Source organism: Malaclemys terrapin, chromosome 3, assembly GCF_027887155.1.
Source record: "Malaclemys terrapin pileata isolate rMalTer1 chromosome 3, rMalTer1.hap1, whole genome shotgun sequence".
Lineage (NCBI taxonomy): Eukaryota > Metazoa > Chordata > Testudines > Emydidae > Malaclemys > Malaclemys terrapin.
Window position 1 is genome coordinate 124,912,723 of NC_071507.1, and position 17,996 is coordinate 124,930,718.

Below are 17,996 nucleotides of genomic sequence, written 5' to 3' on the forward strand. Positions count from 1 at the left end.
CCTGACATGGGAGTGAAAGTGGAAGCAAGAGAAGCTCTTCAAAAAGTGCCTCCTCCATGTTGCTGGCTCCGATAGCTGGGAGCACACAGACCAAAAAGTCTGCTCAGCAGGATGTGTTGTCAGGCTGTTCAACTTCCTGTAGTGGGCAGAGTGGCCTGTCAAGTTTTCGCACAGTGCACCACAGTCAAAGGGCTACAGCGGCCACATTTCAGGAAGACACTAGGGGGGAGGGATAGCTCAGTGGTCTGAGCATTGGCCTGCTAAACCCAGGATTGTGAGTTCAATCCTTGAGGGGGCCACTTAGGGATCTGGGGCAAAAATCAGTACTTGGTCCTGCTAGTGAAGACAGGGGGCTGGACTCGATGACCTTTCGGGGTCCCTTCCAGTTCTATGAGATAGGGATATCTCCATATATTAGGGATAGAGTCTGAGATATGGTTGGTTTGACTCAGATCTGTGTGCTACAGCATTGATGGCAGGGCCCCAGGTTTGAGCCTGGTTTAGAAAATTCTTACCATAGGGTGAACAATCAGTGTAGATGCTCAAGCCCTGGGTTCGCTAACCAGGATCAGGTGACTCAAGTCCAACTAATCCTGGGCTTACATTGCAGTATAAACATACCGTTAGTGCCATCTAGGCCACTTGGCCTTCCCTAGTCATATAGGGGACTAGCCACAGGGTCCAGGCTCCTCTGTCCCAGCCTGCACCCAGAGCCACCCTCTCAAAGATACCGAGGAATATATTGGGGTCATCCATAGCAGCCCATCTTCCAGGGTCCAGTCCCTGTGCCCAACTGCCATTCCCTACCAAGGGACTCACTATCCTTTGCAGTAACTGCTGTTGAACATTCTCTTGCTCTTTGATGACCCCCTGCAGATTCTTTTGATGCTTTGCCTACCAGGCAAGTAATGCCTGCCTCTCCAGGTGGTGTGACTGCTGGAAACCTTAGAGTCTTCTGCATCTCCTCTTGCTTTTTCACTAGCCTTTGCAGGGTCTCCACCAGTGTCGAGGCTACTGAACCCTCCTGCTGGCTATGACCCCAGACAAACCCATTTTGTCTGACAGGGCATCATCCCACCCCTGTCTCTTTTCTAGCCACGGACTGCTCGGAGACCTTCTGGTCAAACACCTCATGCAATTTATTTTCAGTGTCCTTTCCACCACCCTTACAGACTTGTGCAGCTCTGTATTTACAATGGCACACACTTAGCCAAGGAGCGGGGGAGACGAAAGTATCTTCCCCCTTTGAGATCTTTCCTAGCTCTGACACTGAAAAGCCTGCCAATCTCTTTCCTCTCTGCCCCCGTCTTTGGTAATGGGCTAATTAGCTTGTTGGGCTTTCCTCAGACCATTCCAATCTATTCATTAGGCACAGCTTTCCCCCTCAGGGATGACTCCTGGGCAATGTAATTGATGATTTAGTGATCAGAGTGCTGGTACAGCTCCGGTTGGCCAGCACTCTGTCACAATTGCTGAAGTCACTGAACCCACAAATTAAATGAATAGCATGGCAGCCATTGAGGAGTCATGCAAGCTTTGCTTTTGCATAGACCCAAGCAATTGAAATAGAGCACTAAAAAGAGCTCAGTACAAACACCTGCAATTGAACAAATCATGAGATCAACTTCATATGCCTTCTAGAAAGAGCCAGGGAAGTATATCTAAAATTGAATAAAAAGAAGATACAATTGTGATGGACTACAGTATCATACATGGGAAAACTTCCTGACCTCCCAAGGGCTACAACCTTGGGATAGACAATAGTATTATAGTATCATGCCCCTAGAGTGGGCTATTGTACAATCCACTAAAAAAGAGAAAAACAAGGAAAGAACTTGATATTATACGATACCCGAGTGCAGAACACATAGGTAGTGACATTGAGTAAAAGAGAGATTCTGGAATATGTAAAATGAGATGATACAGTACAATCTTAAAATAGAAAACAGGCTGTAATTTAGGGAGATTGCTTTAAATATCTAGCAATTTAAAGAAAAAATTGTGAATTGGCTTCCTTGAAAGAGAAGAAACCAGAAGAATGTCTGCTCTACATAAGGATACAAAAAGCCAAGAGCAATACAGAATATTAATAAATGTAAGGGGAAAATTAAATTTTCTGCTGACTGAAGAGCCAAAGTCACAATAAAGCTAATCAAAAGATCCTGCTTTAGAAAGGTCAATAAACCTGATAAGATTTTGTCTTATCCTATTAGGAGAGTTCATGGGAAAGCTAACTGTCTAATTAAAAACCAAGGAAGGTATGACAAAAAATCCAAAAGCTATTATACCAGCTTTCAGGATTTGAATACTAATTTATATGCATCACAATGTGTAAATCCCTCAGAACAGCTAGAGAAAAACAAAAACACCTTTATTTTTGGAAGAAGATACAGTTAGTTTAGACGAACCTGTGTCTGGAGCTTGAAACAAAAAGTCCAGAACGAGACTGCTAATAAAAAAGTAAAAGCAAACTTTTTAGAAGGAATCAATCATTTTATTGAGCAGGGTCTGTACAAAAATACAAGGGAAGGGTAAGTTCCCAGAAACTGTGCAGCATGCTATCACCAGGGCCGGCTCTGGCTTTTTGGCTGCCCCAAGCAAAAAAAAAAAAAACAAAAACGGGGCGGCCAGAACGGGAAACAAACAAACAAAAAAAACTGCGGTGCGGCTGGAGCGCGGGTACAGGGGGACCGGCTGGGAGGGAGGGAGAGGGAGTGGGAGAGAGAGAGAGAGAGAGAGAAGGGGGCGGTCAGGGCTACAGCAGGGGCGCTGCCACGCGGCCCCTCCCGCTGCGCCGCCTCCTGCCGCCTGCCGCGAGGGCTCCGCTCCGGTCGGCGGGGAGGGGAGGAAGAGGACTGCCCTGCAGGGCGCTCTGGTTCTCCGCACCACCGCCCCCTACAGGGCAGCTGGAGCGGAACAAGAACAAAACAAAACAAAAAAAGCGGCCGTGCCGCCCTAGGATGGGGCAGAATGCCGCCTCGAACAATCTGCCGCCCCAAGCACCAGCTTGCTCAGCTGGTGCCTGGAGCCGGCCCTGGCTATCACCACACCATTACACAAGAAGGAAAAACCAACGGTTGACTGAGGGTCAATTTCCCTTCTGAATGTACACATTAAAAATGTTGCCAATGTATTGCCAACAATATTAGAGGCAGTAGTTAAACAATTGATAGATTCATTAAGACCAGACATATTTAATCTCTGTAAAACAGTACTCAGACAATCTACGGTGTGCATTAAATTGCATCGCCTCAGCCTGGATAAAGAAACAGAAATTTGCTCTGAGTGGCCTTTTCTGAGGGCTTTCTTGAACTATGGTTCAAGAATATATGAATATATGATTTGGTCTGACAATTAGAAAACAAATATTTTATACTTACCCCCAAAATATAAGATATTATTATAATAAAAGGCTCCATTAATAAAGAAATACTCATTAAAAGAGGAAGAAGACAAGGATGTTCACTTTTACCAATTTATTTACCCTAAAAATAGAGCCACTTGCAGTGAAAGTTAGTGGTAATGGGAATTTATAGGACATACAAATGAAACCAGAGAGCATAAAATAGCACATTATGTTGGTGATATATTTAAATGTTTTACACACCCGATATCCTTAATAACTATATTTTTACAGAAACTAGGTAATTTTAGCCATATATTGGGTTACAAAGTGAATATTCAAAAGACAAAACTACTGTATTAATGAGGAATGAAACTGAAGAAGGTCAAAATTTCATGTCAGTTCTCTCAGACATCTACGGAAATAAAATATTTAGGAATAACTGATTCAATAAATTCACTCTAGAAAACAAATTTTTCTCCTCTTATTAAAATTTCAGGGAGAAGCTAGAATGTGAAATAAACTTTATAAAATTTGTTAGGTAAGTGATAAGCTGTATGTATAATCTGATTTATGTGTGATCTTTACTAGTGTGACGTTGCACTCCATATGATTTTATGAAAATATGCTAATGAGCGTGAATATAATGTAACTGGAATATGCTTCATGCAAAAGGTCTCTTGTAAGATTTTACTACAAAGCTTATAATCTATTGAATGGGGCCATCCTATTAGTATAAATGTATCATTATTGTATTTAAAACTAGAAATATGAAATATAACTCTGAGGTCCTATTGTAATTATGCAAAGTATGTGCCATTAATGGTGGTTTGGAATCTTGATGGCTCCCATCAACTAGGACAATTGGTTGTAAATGGCTCTGTTTACTTGCAAGCCTTCCTGTGAGTCAGGCCAGGAAGAATGAAAGCTTGGGGTCTCACAGGACATGTGACCATGTCACCTGGTACTGGACTCCATCTTAAACCTGGTGCTTTTCCATTTAGAAGGAGGGGTGGGAACCCAGAGAGACAAAAGATTCCCACCTTGTGCCAAAGCTATATAAGGGTGTGGAACAGAACAAAGGAGGCTGCAGTCATGAAAAATCCCCTACCTACCACCTGAGCTGGAACAAGGACTGTACCAGAGGAAAGAATTGGGCCCAGGCTAGGAAAGAATCCAGTCTGTGAAAGAAGCTTTTTGGAACATTTCTGAGGGTGAGATTTTATCTGTAATCAGTTGCTTAATGTATTAGGCTCAGACTTGCGTGTTTTGTTTCATTTTGCTTGGTAATTTACTTTGTTCTGTCTGTTATTACTTGGAATCACTTAAATCCTACTTTTTATGTTTAATAAAATCACTGTTGCTTATAAATTAACCCAGAGTAAGTAATTAATTCCTGGGGGGGGGGGGGGCAAACAGCTGTGCATATCTCTCTATCAGTGTTATAGAGGGCAGACAATTTATGAGTTTACCCCGTATAAGCTTTATACAGAGTAAAACAGATTTATTTGGAGTTTGGATCCCATTAGGAACTGGGTATCTGGGTGCTAGAAACAGGAGCACTTTCTAAGCCGTTTTCAGTTAAGTTTGCAGCTTTGGAGGTACGGGTCAGACCCTGGGTCTGTGTTGCAGCAGATTATCCTATCTGGCTCAACAAGACAGGGTACTGAAGTACCAAGCTGGCAAGGAAAACGGGCTCAGAGATAGTCTCAGCACATCAAGTGGCAGTCCCAAGGGAGTCTGTGTGACCCAACCCGTCACAACTAGTTTTACATGTTCCTAGTAAAAATACCAATGATAATCTTGGAAAAATTAGAAAAAAATGCAAGTAGGGTTTTATGGACCTTTAAGAACCCTCAAGTCAAAAGGAAATTTTTACAGTTGTCTTCCATGCAGGGAGGAACTGGATTTCCAAACTATAAACAATATTATTGAACAAAGTTCAGAATAGCAGTCTGAAATAAAAATTAAAATAATTTACCCTAGATCCAAATGGAGAATGATTTAACTAAAACCAAATCTCCCTTTGCTATACTATGGACAAAGAATAAGGAGCCTATTCTTAAGGGGCAGTCTTTAATTATGGCAATACTAAGGCATAAGTAATTGGGAAAGTGTTCTTACAGAAAATGGATGTTATATTATAACTTATTTCAGAGTAACGAATTTATATCACTGTCCAATATCAAACTGGGGGAGGAGGGGATCTTCATAATTTTCCTTTGTGCCTATATTTCCAGATGTATAGCTTTCCAATAGAAAAAAATAAATAACTCAAGACATCATGGACTTAGTTTTGTTTTGACGTTCTCCGTGGAAAAAGGTTGCAAAGAGAATTTATTAAAGCTTACATAGTTTGAAAGAAAATAATAAAATAAGCCATAAAGATAAATAGAAAAAGCATTCCACTAACCAAATAGAAAAGGAAGAATGAAACTAAATAATATTGTACACAAAAAACGTGCCTTATGCCTGTAATTTGGTGGAAACACGGTATTAACTCCTATTCTGTTAGACTCCTTTCAGTTTATGGGCCATGAAATTATTGCCTCATACACTGTGTTGGTGAAACTAGTACAATGTAAAGGGAACAGAAAATGTGGAATTGGGATCTGTTCCAAAATTCAAACATAATGATAGAAAATAGTGTTACCAAAAATATTATTAGTATTGAGTTCTCCCTGCAAGAAATAATCTTAGAAATAGATAATACAGAAATAGCAAATGCTAAAACATAAATGGTTGTGAAAATGTTGTTTTGTGCATGTGGATGTTGGAAATGGAGCATTAGTCCTATTAATTTCAAAATAAATGGAAGAACTTTAAAGCTGTGCAGTTTTCTTTTATTGAATTACATGACAAATATTCTCACATATTAGTAGTGCAAGATATAAAATTATTTCATAATGATTTTCAAGTTTATCAAGTGCATGTTAGGTATTTAATGTGGCCTTTGAATATTTGGTTTTTGGTTTTATGTTTAATATTTTTCACTTTTTTTATTTTGTTTTTAGCTCTAACAATTACAGAGCAGGTGTGTTATAAATAGGCTAGGGAGGATTTGAGTTAAATCATTAGACATCTGTAAATGTCACTTTGACCTGACACACACAAATAGACAAAAACAAATCCATTGATAACTGTCATAAGTGCAGCCTCCCTCGCATATAGTGCCCCCCAGGGATCCAATGTCACTGGTCGCACAGGGAGCCCTCTGAAACCCTGCTGTCATTGCCCTCATTCCCACCCACTGGGCAGGAGTCATTCAGCAGTGGTGTGGCCAGTGGCTGTTCCTCCTCACTGCAACCCTGGCTGGGGGTCTCTGCACCACTGGTCAGCACTACAGTCTACCCCACACCTCACACCCAGGTGTCTCAGGCCCCTTGACTACACTGGGAGCCCCCTGTAGTCTCACTCTCCGCACTGCCCTAACCCTAAGCCCATCCCCCCTTATTTTCCCACAACTGTGAATATTGAAATAGATAAAATTAGGGAGGAAATGCTTAAAACCCATAATTTTGGACAACTGAGAAAATTAAAAGAGATAAAAATAGAAAAATAATGCTTAAAAATAAAAATCACTCTCTGTCAAAACTACAAAAAAAATTAATTCTTGCCAAGCCAAGTTACAAAGAAATAAAAGGTGAAGTTCAGTCATTATACATGAGAGAGAGAAAAAACATATTTAAGATGCTTTTAAATATGCTTATTAACAATGTGTGTTTATATATGACATATTGATAAGACTTCACTAAAAAGCTACCTTAATAAAACCTATCAATCTGTTCATGTGCCCTACCAAGGGGTATGGGCAGAGAAGTAAAGTAATGTCTTGTGTGCAACTAAGGTTCTGTAACGGAACAGCTGACAGACATAAAAATGCTTATCAGAAGGCCTTGTCTACACTACGAGAGTAGTTCGATTTTACTTAAATCGAATTTTTGGAATCGATATTGCAAAGTCGAACGTGTGTGTCCACACTAAGGACAGTAATTCGACTTTGTGAGTCCACACTAACGGGGAAAGCGTCGACATTGGAAGTGGTGCACTGTGGTCAGCTATCCCACAGTTCCCGGAGTCCCCGCTGCCCATTGGAATTCTGGGTGGAGCCGCAAATGCCTTCTGGGTAAAAAAAAGGTGTCCAGGGTGCTTTTGGGTAACTGTCGTCATCCGTCCATCACTCCCGCCCTCCCTCCCTGAAAGCGCCGGCGGGAAATCAGTTCGCGCACTTTTCTAGTCAGTGACAGCGCGGACGCCACAGCACTGCGAGCATGGAGCCTGCTGCAACCATCACTGCAGTTGTGGCCGCTCTCAACGCCTCGCAACTTATCATACACCTTTCCCTGAGGCAGATGCAGAAAAGTCAGGCGAGGAGGCTACGTCAACGCGGTGATGGCCTGAAGTCTGAGAGTAGCACAGACCTCTCAGAAAGCAGGGGACCCAGCGCCGAGAACATCACGGTGGCAATGGGTCATGTTGATGCCGTCGAAAGGAGATTCTGGGCACGGGAAACAAGCACTGAGTGGTGGGACCGCATAGTGCTGCAGGTCTGGGATGAATCCCAGTGGCTGCGAAACTTTCGCATGCGGAAGGGAACTTTCCTGGAACTTTGTGAGTTGCTGTCCCCTGCCCTGAAGCGCAATGACACCCGGATGCGAGCAGCCCTGACTGTCCAGAAGCGAGTGGCCATAGCCCTGTGGAAGCTTGCAACGCCAGACAGCTACCGGTCAGTCGCGAACCAGTTTGGGGTGGGCAAATCTACCGTGGGGGTTGTTGTGATGCAAGTAGCCAAGGCAATCGTTGATGTACTGCTGCCAAAGGTAGTCACCCTGGGAAACGTGGAGGCGATCATAGATGGCTTCGCAGCGATGGGATTCCCAAACTGCGGTGGGGCCATAGATGGAACTCACATCCCTATCCTGGCACCGGAACACCAGGCCAGCCAGTACATTAACAGAAAGGGCTACTTTTCCATGGTGCTGCAAGCACTGGTGGACCACAGGGGACGTTTTACCAACATCTACGTGGGATGGCCGGGCAAGGTTCATGACGCTCGTGTTTTCAGGAACTCTGGTCTGTTTAGACGGCTGCAGCAAGGTATTTACTTCCCGGACCACAAAATAACTCTTGGGGATGTGGAGATGCCTATAGTCATCCTCGGGGACCCAGCCTACCCGCTAATGCCCTGGCTCATGAAGCCCTATACTGGTGCCCTGGACACTGAAAAAGAACTCTTCAACTACCGGCTGAGCAAGTGCAGAATGGTGGTGGAGTGTGCTTTTGGCCGTCTCAAGGGGAGATGGAGAAGCTTACTGACTCGCTGTGATCTCAGCGAAACCAATATCCCCATTGTTATTGCAGCTTGCTGTGTGCTCCACAATCTCTGTGAGAGCAAGGGGGAGACCTTTATGGCGGGGTGGGAGGTTGAGGAAAATAGCCTGGCTGCTGATTACTCACAGCCAGACAGCCGGGCGATTAGAAGAGACCAGCGGGAAGCGCTGTGCATCCGGGAGGCTTTGAAAGCAAAGTTCCTGAGTGAGCAGGGTAACCTGTGACTTTAAAGTTTGTGTATTGAGAAGCTAAACCTGCCCCCATTTCTTTGCCCAGTTAATGTTGACTATCCTATCCAGTTACATACCCCCTTCACCCCACTTCCAACACACGTTTCAAAATAAAAATAGTTCTACTTTGTTAAAGCACACCGTTTTCTTTAATACTGTATTCGCGGGAATTTTTTAAAACTGGGACGCAGACTGTGGTGCGGAGCGGGTGTACTGTAGTGGCGCGAATGCAGCTTCTAAACTCAAGGATTGACAGGCTCCGCTGCGGTGGGATGGTTGTTTCAACGGAGCCTGTCACCCCTCCTGATAGGGACTGTGTGTATGGGGGGGTCTATGTGACTTTGTGGCAGGGGGAGGACGGTTACAGATCCCCTGCTGTGTGGCTCTGTGATCCTGCCTAAGGACCGCCGCTTAAGATCTGTAACTGCCCTCCCCTGCCACAAAGTCACAGAGCAACCCACCCCCCACCACATAACATGAAAACAACCTCCCAGACTAACCAGGGTAACTAGTCACTGCATCACTGCACTATGTATGTGCCCTGCTGCTGTGCCTGCCCCCGACTATATACCCTGCCAAAGGTGACTGTCCTGTCGAATTACCAACCCCCTATCCCCCCCTCCTGCAAAAGAACATGATGGAAACAGTAGTTAACAGAAACGTATTTTTTATTATCAACCAAACATGGAACTGGGAAAGTGAAACTTGGACGGGGGCTTGTGTCAGGCGGGAAGGAAAGAACTTGTCAAATTTTGGGGAATGAGAGCCTTCTGCTGCTCGAGCTCTCTGCAGGGGTGGAGTGAGAGTTAGCAGGGACTCTGCCGCCTCTCCTTCTGTGCACTTTGGGTGAGGGGAGTATGGGACTTGGTGGCGGGGGAGGGCGGTTAGAGATGGACTGCAGCGGGGCTCTGTCCTCCTGCCTCCGTTCCTGCAGAACATCCACAAGGCGCCGGAGCGTGTCCGTTTGCTCCCTCATTAGTCCAAGCAGGGTTTGAGTCGCCTGCTGGTCTTCCTGACGCCACCTCTCCTCCCGATCCATGTTGGCTTGGTGCATTCGGGTCAAGTTCTCCCGCCACTGGGTCTGCTGTGCTGCCTGGGCTCTGGAGCAGGCTATAAGCTCCGAGAACATGTCCTCCCGTGTCCTCTTCTTCTTATGCCTAATCCGCGCTAGCCTCTGGGAGTGTGATGACAGGCTAGGTTGTGAGACAGTCGCAGATGGGGCTGTGGGAATGGGAAAAAGGGAGTGAATTCCTCAGAAAGATAAATGTAGTTGTGAACAAAGAACATAGTCTTTCTCTGTTAACAAGACCATGCACAGCACCTCTCACATGCGCACTCAGCACAAGGTCGAATTCTCGGCCTTCGCATTCAGTGCCTGGGGTCTTCTACAGCACATTTGAGAAGCCTCTCAGGAGAACGGAATTTCTGTTGCAGGCAGACATGGTAAGCCGTAGACTTGTGGCAGCTTAAAACTTTAATATTAGCAATGGCCTCATTTCACATTGAAATCAATGTCGGTCCCTGTTGCCAGCAATTCGGCAAGCAGGAAGTCTGCTCCTGTCCCACACCCTCGCGGCTGTCCCCGGGAACGATCCCTTTCGGCTGCCCCTCTCCCGCCTCCACCGCGTGGCTGCAAACCAGCGGTTACAGTTCTGTAAAGGAACGGCAAAGCAGTCCCAACACTAACATTCCCCTACCTCATTCAAAGCAGGTCATCATGAGCGACATCACCCTCATGAGGATCTCTGACAGCGAGAAAGAGAGAATGCTCCGGGAAAGCCTGCAAAGACCAGGGCCGTATGCCGCCATGCTGTGCAGAGCAATGATTCCAGAGTACTTGATAGTCTCGTGGCGTGGCAACGTGTCCTACTACGGAGGACCCAATAAGGCCGCTCTCCCCAAGAACCTAATGCAGCGGATTTCCAATTACCTCCAGGAGAGCTTCCTCGAGATGTCACAGGAGGATTTCTGCTCCATCCCCGGACATATAGACCGCATTTTACTGTAGCTGCTGTAGCAGTGACTAACCAGTAGAGCGGCTTGGGCAGGACAATCATGCAAAACCGGACATTGCTAGATTTTTTTTCAATAGTTGCACTGCCCATGACTGAACCGTTAAGCTAATCAAACTAATCATGAGAAACCCATTTTTTAAATTGTTAATATTCCTGTTCTGTTACAAATAAATGTTTAGATTTTTACAACACTTACTGGCTGATCCTTCCCCAGATTCTGTGTCCGGGGTAACGGCTGGGGAGGGTTGGTAGGGGATCTCTGTAAGGGTGATGAAGAGATCCTGGCTGTCGGGGAAATCAGCGTTGTGAGCGCTGTCGACTGCCTCGTCCTCCTCATCTCCTTCCTCATCTTCCCCGTCCGCTAACATGTCCGAGGATCCAGCCGTGGACACTATCCCATCCTCAGAGTCCACGGTCACTGGTGGGGTAGTGGTGGCGGCCGCACCGAGGATGGAATGCAGTGCCTCGTAGAAACGGGATGTCTGGGGATGGGATCCGGAGCGTCCGTTTGCCTCTTTGGTCTTCTGGTAGCCTTGTCTCAGCTCCTTGATTTTCACGCGGCACTGCGTTACATCCCGGCTGTATCCTCTCTCTGCCATGTCTTTAGAGATCTTCTCGTAGATCTTTGCATTCCGTCTTTTGGATCGCAGCTCGGAAAGCACGGACTCATCGCCCCACACAGCGATGAGATCCAAGACTTCCCGATCAGTCCATGCTGGGGCCCTCTTTCTATTCTGAGATTGCACGGCCATCACTGCTGGAGAGCTCTGCATCGTTGCCAGTGCTGCTGAGCTCGCCACGATGTCCAGACAGGAAATGAGATTCAAACTGGCCAGACAGGAAAAGGAATTCAAATTCAAATTTTCCCGGGGCTTTTCCTGTGTGGCAGTTCAGAGCATCCGAGCTCGTACTGCTGTCCAGAGCGTCAACAGAGTGGTGCACTGTGGGATAGCTCCCGGAGCTATTAGCGTCGATTTCCATCCACACCTAGCGTAATTCGACATGGCCATGTCGAATTTAGCGCTACTCCCCTCGTCGGGGAGGAGTACAGAAGTCGAATTAAAGAGACCTCTATGTCGAACTAAATACCTTCGCGGTGTGGACGGGTGCAGGGTTAATTCGATGTAACGGCGCTAACTTCGACATAAACGCCTAGTGTAGACCAGGCCTTAGATTATCATGTTGCAGATGTTGTAGGACAGCATTGGGAGCGAAGGCATATTCAGGTGACAGCTCAGCATAAGCAGTGTTGCACATGTTTAAGAAATTGCAAAGTAATCATGGTTAGTGTTGTGTATGTGTAGGAGAGACATAGAGTAATCATGTTTTTGAGGACAACAGAAGATACAAGCAATTACAGAGCTGAAAAAGCTGTTTGAGTTAGCACAAAACTTGTACTGATGGGGTGGGAAATTGATAGGGAAACAAGAAGCCAATACATATTCATAAGAAAAGATAACAAAAGTTATAAATAGTCATAATAGGCAGAGCCTTTCTTGGGGGTCACACTCAGGCAACTTCAGAGGCTTTCCCCCTTTCAAAGGTCTTTTTGGGTTTTGGTGAGCCTTTGTGGCTGGCAGAGGCTTGTCAGCTTTCCCGCTAAGCTACTCGGTAACAAGAGTCAGCTCCTTCCAAGGCACAGCAGCTTTCCTCCTGGTTGCTGCCCCTTTCTGTGACCATATCTCCTTTTTCAGCTTTCTTCATCCAGCTGGAGCAGGCTCTGCAGGTATGTTTATTTGATAGAGACTGAGCCCAGAGGAGCTCATTAGTCTTCTCCTGATTGGGATGGAGGTATGCCTCATCACACTCAGCCTAATAAAGGGAAGCTAAAGCTGACTGGTCCTGGAAGTGCATGGGGTGGTGTTCCAGTGAGCTTCCCATGTGTAAGGAACTGATCATTGCTTGCTTTAGTGTTTTTCCTTAGTAAAGATATGTTACCCTGATCTGCTGAGTGGTGATTCTCAGTCTGCATAATTTGGGTGGCCTAGTACAAATAACTGTGTCATCAATTATAAAAGTCAGCTGATATATGTGTATAGGGTAAAGATTACTTCATGCAGTGAATGCACAAACTGGAAAATGTATAACATAATTAAAGGCAAGGTTGTCCATTAACTTTGTTAAAGGAAAGATTGTCCAGTAACAAAACTGAGGGTTACTGTGTAACTCTCATGAGATACCAATCATTGACCTCAAGTGCACTTTCATTTTTCTCTGTAGCATCTAGATACTTGACATGAATCTGCTGAAGAATGTACAAACTAGCATTGTCAATAAATATGTAGAATGTTCAAATAAGAGGAGGTGTTTGAAGGAAGAAGTCTGTTGTGCCTGTTGCTGTGTCAGCTTAACCTATGGAGCTGTGCAGCCATTATCTTTTGGTCAGCCACCAAGAGTCTTGAATACTGCCATCTCTTAATGCAGGCCATCCAACGGAATCCCAAGGGCCTTGGCATGGCCAGATACTGAAATCCTCACTCATGCAAAGCTCATTGACCAATGAATCATAGAAGTATAGGACTGGAAGGGGCCTCAGTAGGTCTTCTAGCTCAGTCCCCTGCACTCAAGGTAGGACTAACTAATAACTAGACCATTCCTGACAGGAGTTTGTCTAACCTATTCTTAAAAACCTCCAAAGATGTCGATTCTACAACCTCCCTAGACAATTTGTTTCAGTGCTTAATTACCCTGACAGGAAGTTTTTCGTAATGTCCAACCTAAACCTCCCTTGCTGCAATTTAAGCCCATTGCTTCTTGTCCTTGCCTCAGAGGTTAAGGAGAACAATTTTTCACCCTCCTCCTTGTAACAACCTTTTCTGTACTTGAAAACTGTTATCATGTCCACCCTAAGGCTTTGTCTACACTGCTCATCTTACAGTGGCACAGCAGTGCATCTGTAAGGTACACTGTGTAGTCACTACTTGTCAACAAGAGAGAGCTCTTCTGCCAACAAAATAAAACCACCCTCAATGAGGGGCGGTAGCTTTGTTGGCGGGAGAGCATCTCCTGCCGACAAAGCACTGTCCATACTGGCACTTTTTGACGGTAAAACTTTTGTCGGTCAGGGTGCGGGGTTTTTGCACACCCCTGACCGACAAAATTTTACTGACGAAAGTGCAGTATAGGCATAGACGCAGTCTTCTTTTCTCCATACTAAACAAACCCAGGTTTTCAATCTTTACTCCTAGGTCATGTTTTCTAGACCTTTAATCATTTTTGTTGCTCTCCTCTGGACTTTCTCGAACTTGTCCACATCTTTCCTGAAATGTGGCACCAAGAACTGTACACAGTACACCAGTTGAGGCCTTATCAGTGCTAATCTGCTTTTCTGTTTCAAAGACTGGCTAGTCCATTGTGAGGACTGGAAGCTGACTTGGGGTCAGGTGCTGCCCCGGACATTGACAACATAGTGTCACAGTTCAGGGCAACTGCACCTGTATTTCCACCTTGTGGTCCAGCAAAGGCATCCACTCTAGGCTCCCAGTTCCTCAGCTATCCCCTCTCTTGGGTGGAAACCTGCGTCTTTCTCCCTCCTGACTGGGTTTTTCCAGGATGCACAATTCCCTGTCTATACTATGAGTTCCCTAGCAGGTCAGACTGCCTAAGCAAGTCTGCTTTGCTTTCTCCTAAGAGACTATTACCTGTGTAATTGCCCACAGTTACAAGTTTCCACTCACCTCTCTCTAAACAAGCATGTTTATTCTTAAGGTGAAAATGTTACAGGGAAAACATTTTTAAAACAATAAAAGAACCTACATGTATGTTAATAAGCTTACCAGTGATCACCCCAACACCTCAACTCCAGAAGGGGCTCTGGTAGAGGATCAGTCCTTAAGGATTGAGATCTGCCTTGGACAGAATGTCCTGTCTGTTTTCTGGATCAGAGGGAAGGCCCTGAATCAGTTTAAAGTCAGGTTGTTTTTCCAGAAGTCCTTTTTTTGTCTGTTGATCTCTGGAGAATTCAGTTTGAACTAGTATTTGTTATCCTCTCTGGAGGGGTTACAACCTGAATAAATTTGCCTAATCGTGCTCCATTGTTCTTAATTCCTGGAGGTTTTGGCCCACAATGATACCTAAACTTTGTACAGTACCATCTCCTAAAGGTACTGTGGGAAATTGCCATATCTGTCACACAAAATATGGTTGATCGTTGTGAGTGAGAACTTCAGCTGTTCTTAATGAATTCTGTTAGCAAGTTAATGATCAGAGGTTGACTGGCTTGCTTGCTTCTTATTATCGCAAAACTTTTACCAGGTTGTTTCATGAGCTATGAGTACAGCATCAGTAGCTGACTCTTCACCCAGTCTTGGTAAGTTTTTTTTTTTTTTTTTTAAGTTTATCTGCAACCCACTTCATCAACACATACATGATTTTCAGCCAAGGACGTGTACCCAGCATTAACTTCCCTGGTGTTACATTTCACTGGGACATTGTGTATCTTAAATCACCTTTAGACAGAGCACACTAGTCAGTAGGACAGGCTGCTATTGCCGCAGTAGAGATAAGAACATGATGTGTAAGGTTAGACACCTAGCACTTCACTTTGGCAATACAAAAAAAGATCTTCATTAATATAGACTTGTATACAGGGCCCTTTTAAGGATTTCTGATTAGCTCTGACTAATTTGGGGCTTTCTCAGGTAGAAAATAAGTAGTCAGTAGTTCTGGAGCAGGGCTGTTTTGTTTGTGCCAGGATATTTCTCGATTAAATAGATTTTAAAAATCGAATGTTAATTATTCCTAGTATTAAGCAAATGTTTATGTAAAACATTAATTTATTGGTTTAAGTACAAATGCGTATGGTCCTGTTAGCTTAAAATTTCACCTCTCCTGTAGAAAGGGATAGAATTATTTTTATAGGAATTCAATGTTTTTCAGTGGAATTCACCTTGCAGAGCAGGAAGAAATATTAAATAAATTAGATTAAATACTTTGTGGCAGTAACTAACTCTCATTTCTTTTTTCTTAGTTAATAAATCTTTAGCTAGTTTATTATAGCATTGGCTACAAGTGTCTCTGGTATGAGGTCTAAGGTGCAGTTGACCTCGGGTAAGTGACTGGTCCTTTGTGACTGGGAGTAACCTGAATATTGTTGTGATTTTTGGTGTAAGGGACTACCACAAAGGCAAGTTTGCCTGGGTGGCAAGATAGATCAGAGTACCCAAGGGGATTGTCTGTGACTCCATGGTTAGGCTGCTATAGTGTTAGAGGAGTTCACACTTGTTACTTGGTTGCTGAAATCTAAGTATAGAACTCACAACCAGTTTGTGCCCTGCTTCTTGACAGTCTGCCCTGAGTTTGGCACTCTCACTCTTAAGCTTCTCCAGACAGCTTGACAGTGCTCATAAATTCTGTGGGTTTAATTCTGTTCTCAGGTTTTACACTGGTGTGACGCAATTGACTTAAATTGAGTTATCTAAGATGTATATTAGTGTTCTGAGTGCAGAACTGAGGTGTTTCCCTTCATGATGGCTGTGGACTAATGACCAAATTTTAATGTGGGATGAGCAAGTAGGGCTCACATTGACCTCAATGGAAACTGTATATGGGCATCAATGGACAAAATTTGGATCACAACTCTTCTTCTCCACCTGGAGAATGGAGTTAATAAATTGTTAAAAAAAAACCCACCTAAATAAATGCTCTGCTCTTAGATTAATGCAATTCTGTGCACAGATTGTCACTGTCTTTTCTCTCACTGGGCCCCAGAATGTCATTTTAGGACTTTCCTGATCACCACAGGTTATAAGAGTCAGGCTACATCTGCGCTGGAGGAGCTAGCATGTTTAAATTGGGTGTCGAACAAAGCAGCACTCTTCTGCTGCAAACCAGCACTGAAAATGATCGGTCCACTGATGGAGTGAACCAAGTTCACCTAGACATGTAGCACAGTTGGCAATTGTTTTAAAGTCTGAGGAGGGAAGGAAGTCTGCCATTTATGACACTCAATGTCAAACAAAGGAGTGTCTATTGTAGGCTTGAGGGTACTCCCAAATCTATATTTCTGTAGCATAACCAATATACGGCTGCTAAGTCTCTCATTCAAACTCTTTTCATCACCAAAAAAAGAAACTTAGAAAGTTTAGTATTTACAGTTTTTTGGTTTATAGTTGGAAGAATGTTGTACATTTTTCACTTCCTTAAAAAAGGGGGTTAACAACAGTCACTGGAAACAGGTTCTTACAAGAGTAGTAAAGATTTATTTTACTCTTTCTCCCTTTGAAGCTACCCAGTCAAATGTTCACTGCACTGTGTTTTCTAAAAATGAGCAATTTAGTAGTGGAGTGATTGGAAAGCCAAGCAGGAAAAGTAATTTTAGTTCTCATAAAACTTCTGGAATACTATCAGCTTTTTTCTAATTACTGGGCAGCCTTGCAGCTTTCTGCCATGGAGCTGCAGAGATAAGGAGTGTGAGGTAATATCTTTTATTGCACCAGCTTCTGTTAGCGAAAGAGACAAGCTTTCAAGCTACACAGAACTTGAAGAAGAGTTGTGTAGCTTTAAAACTTGTCTCTCTCACCAACAGAAGTTGGTCCAATAAAAGATATTGCCTAACCCACTTTATCTCTATAATATCCCGGGACCAACATGGCTACAACAATGGAGCCGCAGAGATTTTTTTTTTAAATTTATTTATAGCCTTTTAGTGGCGAGCAGCAGATTTTTTTTCAGAATTAAGCTATTTTTTAAAACTTTCACAAAATATGCCATATTATCATATCATTAGTATCTGACAATACGTTTTGTCTAAGTCATAGATTGCTGTAGCTCCCTTGACGTCAGTGAAAGTACACAGAGTTACAGCAGCTGAGGCTCTGGCCCCTTACCTTGACATCTAATATGTTAATTTTCTTTCCAGATACTGAAATTACAAGGTTGAGAGTGGCTTTTGTTGCAAATGTAGACATAAAACACAGGTACATGAGAGACTCTAAAAAGGTTACAATAAATCAAAAGTCCCTTTTACTCTAAATGGAAGAAGGATGTTTTGAGAGAAATTTAACAGAAATATTTATAGAAAAGGTAGACCAAGGATATTTTCATGCAGTATCTTGATCAAGCGTTTATGTGGACATT

General features: G+C 43.8%; 1 protein-coding gene across 4 annotated transcripts in view; it reads left to right on the forward strand.

Annotated features, from left to right (window-relative positions):
* Positions 1-17,996, forward strand: part of SLC22A16 (solute carrier family 22 member 16) — a 59,508-nt gene that overhangs the window by 7,111 nt on the left and 34,401 nt on the right. Inside the window, exon 2 of one of the 4 annotated variants that reach the window (XM_054022173.1) lies at positions 3,843-3,884. The exons of the other annotated variants lie outside the window; for them this stretch is intronic. Coding sequence (XP_053878148.1) covers positions 3,843-3,884 — 42 coding nt within the window. The remainder of the gene's footprint in view (positions 1-3,842; positions 3,885-17,996) is intronic. 4 annotated transcript variants of the gene reach the window in all.